General features: G+C 32.7%; 1 protein-coding gene across 1 annotated transcript; it reads right to left on the reverse strand.

Moving 5' to 3' along the window:
- Nucleotides 1-1,402: 1,402 nt before the first annotated feature.
- On the reverse strand, nt 1,403-5,957 carry LOC149162810 (protein NRT1/ PTR FAMILY 5.2-like). Its single transcript, XM_089437405.1, has 4 exons — nt 5,825-5,957; nt 5,357-5,574; nt 4,160-4,722; nt 1,403-2,887 (listed from the first exon to the last, which is right to left on the reverse strand). Exons 1-4 carry the CDS (start codon nt 5,928-5,930, stop codon nt 1,933-1,935), a joined length of 1,842 nt encoding a protein of 613 aa, XP_089293531.1. The 5' UTR covers nt 5,931-5,957; the 3' UTR covers nt 1,403-1,932.
- Between the last annotated feature and the right edge of the window lie 222 nt (nt 5,958-6,179).

Here is a 6,179-nt window from a genome sequence, read left to right on the forward strand (position 1 = left end):
CGGAGGACGGAACATATTTCAAAGCTATTACCAACGGAGACGTGAAAGCTGTGGAAGGCCAAGTAAAGCAAGGAGCGACGAAGGTATCATGGGCCCAGCACCGCCATATACGTCGATTCTGCAATAATATTTGTTAAATGTGGATGTCGGCCAAAAGTGGGATCACTCCATTGGATTTAGGTGTGCAGAAGTCTAACTACGTTGACAAAAATGTCATAAACTGCCAAAAGTACGAAAGTGAAATGAATTTCATGGATGCCTTGGTGCGCCTAACCAAAGTGAAATGAATTTCATGGATGCCTTGGTGCGCCTAACCAGGTTAACCAGGTTATCAGAGTATTTTTTTAAGAATATTTGGAAATTTGATGGATATGGGTGTTGTCAATTATTTGACTGCATTTATGTTTGTTTTATTTTAGAATATTTTGAGAATCAGCAATCAACATAAGTTTAGGGGAGTTAAATCTTAACCTTCATCTGTATATACTATTATGAATATTTAAGCATATTTCATTGACAAATTATAACAATGTATTTAATCATTCAAAAATGTAATTTAAATAATAGCAAATCACAAGCTTCCTTGAACTTGTATAATTGTTTAGTCAATTTTTAAAAAATGTATTTTAAATAATAACTTACAAATTTGCTTAAAATTATATAACTAAATTTCCAAAAAAATTAAAAAATTAAAAAAAAATCATTTTATCTATAAATCATTCTATATTATATTAATTTTATCATTTTCATGAATTTATGAATTTAATTATGATGAAAATCTAATCATTAATATATAATGAATATATAACTGAAACTTCAAAATTTCCATTTAATTAATGATCAACCCTCCAACTTCCCATAGATGCCCATAAGTGTTATGATAAGTAACTTCCCATAGATACCCATTATGATAAGTAAAGTGAAGAGACTTCTGCTGATGATGATTATGGGTTGAATCTTAGAAGTGATAACAAGCTCTAAGGCCAAGAGAAATACAGAGTTTAATGAATTAATGAGTTGTTTTTAGTGTGAATTTTGGAAATTTTTATGGTGGGTGTTTTTGGTCAAGTAATCCTCTGCATTCCAAGTGCCTTAGGTGTTTTTCAGGGCGCTGAATTTATATGTATAGTAAAAAAACTAGTTTAAATAACACAAACCAAAATTTCACCTCAAATTTTTCCACCAAATTCTAGAACCAAAAAGTCCAAAATATCACACTAAAAACAACTCCAAATTTTAATACTGATAACAAGCTCCAAAACTAAAAAACATAGTCTTTTCAAATTTCCCATTAGTACAACGTTTTAAGGATTAATTAGCATGTTTACTAGCTGAAGAGTTCGAAGTGCACGACATTGCAAAGGTATTGTCCGATATGCTAATGGAGGATAAGACTTGAGGGCTAGTTAACCAATATAAATATTGTTTTCAACATTATTCAATGACCTACTTTGCCCTTCTTGTTTTCAACATTATTCACTGACCTACTTTTCCCTTCTTTCTGGCATACGAGGCAAGGCCCACCTATAACCATAGGAGGACATCATTTTGAGCATAAACATAAGCTTCATATTTACTTTAAGCGGCAAACCATATTCCATTTCAAAAGAAGCCATTCCTTCTTCCTGTCGGGCAACCTTGCTCTGCATTACTTACCAGAAAGTGTCCAATAATTTATTAACTCCAATTTCATATCTTCATAGGAAATAAAATAAAGACTAGCCAGACAGGGTATTTCAATCACATTGACATTTGAAAAACTTGCATGTCCAATAGCATGTATTTTACAAATATTAATGATCGCCATGAAACCGACATAATATTATTGTTCTATATATATATATATCATAGATTCCTGCATCATCCAGCCAGTGGCTTTTATACTTCCCTCGATGGATCAACGTTGTTTATTACCTTCCTCGCCAGTGGCTTTTATACTTCCCTCGATGGATCAACGTTGTTTATTACCTTCCTCATCTCCATTTCCTCTGCCCCACCTTTGATATCCACAGGCAGCTCATGACCTTCCGTTGTTACTGTACCTGGATATACAATATGGCTGTCGTTGCTAAATGCCTCGTTGGTTTCTCTCTTGTAAACGTACAGCCGAGAGACAACTAGAAAGAATATAAAATTTACAAAGCTAAGAATAGCCATGAATGCATAATAGTAATAAATACGAGATGCATTCAGATTGTTCAAGACCCACCTGGTGTGGTCCTTTCTTCCACTGATCTTAGCTGTAGCTTTCAGAAAAAGAGTAGTTAAAAAACCCCCCATCCCTAATGTACTACAATATAATGCAGTTCCTATGCTCTGCATGCTCTCGGGCACCTGATCATAGAAGAATTCTAACTTTGCTGCCTCAAGAAAGGCTTCTGCTATGCCTCCCAACAAAAACTGAGGAAGTAAAATGAAAACAGTGAGTGGGGATACTGCTTTCCTGTCACGTTCAAAACCGTGAGCTTTCACAACACTGATCCGTTTCACATCGGTTATGGAAGCCACTGCCATGCATATCATGTGGACGAAGATGCCAATACCCATCCTCTGTAAGATCGTGACGCCTCGGGGGTTTCCCGTGAATCTTCGGAAAATCCTGACTAACACTTTGTCGTAGACTATAATGGATACCACCATTGACAAAGCGAAAAATGATGTGAGCGAGCCTGCAGGGATTTGAAAATGAGAACCCATATGTCTGTTCAGTGTCGTTCCCTGCTTTACGAATAGCGTGGTTACATGGGAAATCAAGGTGCTTGGTATGAACAAAAGGACCCAAATTGGAAGCATTTTGAGCATCAGCTTGGTTTCTTCTACTTGGGTTACAGGACACAGTTTCCATCGGCTGGTTGAACCACCCTTGGTAGCTGCTTTGTCTAAGAATCTGTGAGGTAGAAAAAGGAAATTCAGAATCAATAATAGTGTAGTGAAGTTAGGGGAAAATTAATTTGTATAAACCTGGATAGAAAAATAAGTCATTTCTTTTGAGTGAATAGATAAACCTAAGAAGAAAACAAATATAAGTCATTTCTTTTGAGTGAATAGATAAACCTAAGAAGAAAACAAATTGAGTTATACGTAGGACAATTATATACCTTCATATATATATATATACATAATATATATATTCATATTCATATATATATATATCAATTACATTACTAAATGTCTTATATATATACATAATATATATATTCATATTCATATATATATATATCAATTACATTACTAAATGTCTTTTGAAAAACAATAGCTAAACATTAATAGTATAGATTTGATATTAATATTTATATTGATAAATATATACTAATAATAATATTAAAAAATAGCTATTATAATAAAAATATTATTATTATTAATTATTATAATTATTGTTAATCTTTTTGAAAAACAATAGATAAACATTAATAGTATAGATTTGATATTAATATTTATATTGATAAATATATTGTAATAATAATATTAAAAAATAGTTATTATAATAAAAATATTATTTTTATTAATTATTGCAATTATTGTTAATCTATTGTTATAATTATTTTTTAAAAAATCAAATATTGTTTTTTTTTATAATTTATTTAGGTTAAATTTAAAGATTTATAATATAAAATGTGGTTTACCATGGTTGATTTTTATATGGTAATAATTTTTGTCACAATGTGATATTGGATCATGATTGACCACAATTGATAATGGTTGACCATAGTTAATTTTCATATTGAGATAATCTTTAGAATAACATTACATTGGGTCATCATTAACCATAATTCTAAACTCAAAACTTTTATATTAAACTCAAAAATTAATATTATAAACCCTATAAATAATATTATACACCAGATATATGAATACTAAAACTAAATACATTTCATAAAAAAAAAATTAATTATGTTATAATAATAATAACCTATTAAACTAATTATATTATTATTATAAAAATAATCCTATAGACAAAGAAATGATGCTAACACTTCTAACATAAAAATGACTTTAAAACAATAAAGATGGTTGTGACTGTAATATTATCGAAGTTTCAAAAAACCAAAGGATACCCAAAAACATAAATGAAAGATGATTGATTTCAATAATTTCAACCAGGGTTTGTCTACTAAAAATAATCAAACTGAAAATTAAATTTAGTCCTCGTTGAACTCACCTCAAAACCGGAGTATGAGAAATGGGGAATCTGCCTTTAGCAACATACTCTTTGGGGTCAACCTCATGAAGTTTGGTGGGATCTGATGGCACATTAACTTTCCATTTACGAACTGCTGCAACAATTACCTGAGCCATCCGATTGAATGGATTTCCATTCTGTACTTTGTGTCTGTAAAATGGAGTACCAATTAAGAATAGTACGAGAGATATAATCAATCCCGCCGTGGGAATCGCATAACCTACGGTGAATCCCACGCGATCCTGGATGTATATCAGAAAACTATCTGCAAACAGCATTCCCAAAAACACACTAAATATCCACCAATTGAAGAAGGAGGACTTCTGAAGCTTCTCTTTGGGATCAAATTCATCGAACTGATCTGCACCTATGGTGGAGATGTTGGGCTTTGTACCGCCAGTGCCCACAGCGAGAACGTACAAAGCAAAGTAGAAAATCCCAACCTGAAGGCTGGAAGCTTTCTTACATACGTCGGAGCTCAGTTGGCATTCTTGTGGTTTCAGAGATGGCAACGCAACCGCCAATGTTAAAATCACCATCCCCTGTCAAATACAACAACAGGTAACTACGTAAATGAACTTAGACGCTACTTGTTTTGCTTGAATATTTTTGAACCCATCACACTGAAGAATTCGGGGAAAATTTGAGGGGAAATCTTAATTTGTGTTATTTATACTGGTTTTTGACTATATATGGATTCAGCACCTTGAAAAACTTTAAGGGCACTTAGATTATGCAAGGGTTACCTATCAAGCTTGTGATTTCAGTAAATTCAAGCTTGTAATTTCAATAAATTCCTTTGAAATTTTAGAGAAATTAGACCAGTAAAACCCACCTGAAAAACTTTTAAAAAATCTCATCAAAAACAACTGGTAAAATTTTAAGGGGTTAATATTTATAATTGGGCTAATTTTTCATGTTTAAAAAAAATATTTTATTTCCATTTTTTTTTAAATTATTGGTCCATAATTTATACTATGGAGTTGTTTTACTGTAAAAATGGCCTAAATTATATATAAAGATTACATAAAATTAAAATATATTTTCATTCTTAAAATTTCTCCAACTAAAGTACTGTTGTAAAAAAACTTATATATTTCAAATACGATGACAAAAAAAGGGAATGTGTTTAGTTACTCAGAACTATGGATGGAAGCAGAGAAACGAGTTACATACCAGTATGTAAACAAATGAAAACACTGTGAATGTCCAATAGCGTCCCAAGTGAGTGTCTGCAATATATGCGCCGATAACAGGAGTCATCCAAATGGCACCAGACCAATTAGAAACGTTGGTTGAAGAAGTCACAGTTCCCTCATGCAGCTTAGTTGTTAGGTAAATCACCAAATTGGAGGCAATTCCATAGTAAGCCATCCTTTCAAAGACCTCATAGACTGTCATGTTTAAACAGTGTTAATCCGTCAATATTTACAAATTAAGCCGCCAACAAGAAATTAAACACTAATTTCTGATTCCCAACCAGAAATGTCACTCGTCACAAATTGTGAACAAGAAATCAATCACAGAAGACTCATATCATATTAAACTTGTATTCAATAAGAAGAAAAACATATTGGCAATTATTTATTGATGAGCAGAAAGCATGTAAGTGAAACAGACCACTGCATTGCATATAAATCTTACCAACTATGAAGGAACAAGCCTTCCATCTTCCAGTTTTGGACCTGAGAACGGGCCTGCCTTTGAGATCGACAGAGCCATCCATGGCAATTAATCCTTCAGACTCCATGATAGAGCTCTCTTGGAGTTCTTATCCAGCCACTGCTATATGCAGCTTGCACTAATCAGCCTACGAGCTTTGATGAGTGATGGTCACCAGAAACTTCATAGTGTTGGCTCCTGCTTATAAAGTTTCTCTCTTTCAATCTAGTGCTTACAGACCTTCCGATATAGCTTGCAATAACAACAATAATTGTTGAAACTCGGCCATGGTTGAAACTTCCTCCAATTATGCTTTCAAGTGATCCGATCAGATTCC

The sequence above is a fragment of the Pinus tabuliformis genome, chromosome 5_2, assembly GCF_031772625.1.
Source record: "Pinus tabuliformis cultivar Carrire ecotype Pingquan chromosome 5_2, CPIR1, whole genome shotgun sequence".
In the NCBI taxonomy this organism is placed as follows: Eukaryota; Viridiplantae; Streptophyta; class Pinopsida; order Pinales; family Pinaceae; genus Pinus; species Pinus tabuliformis.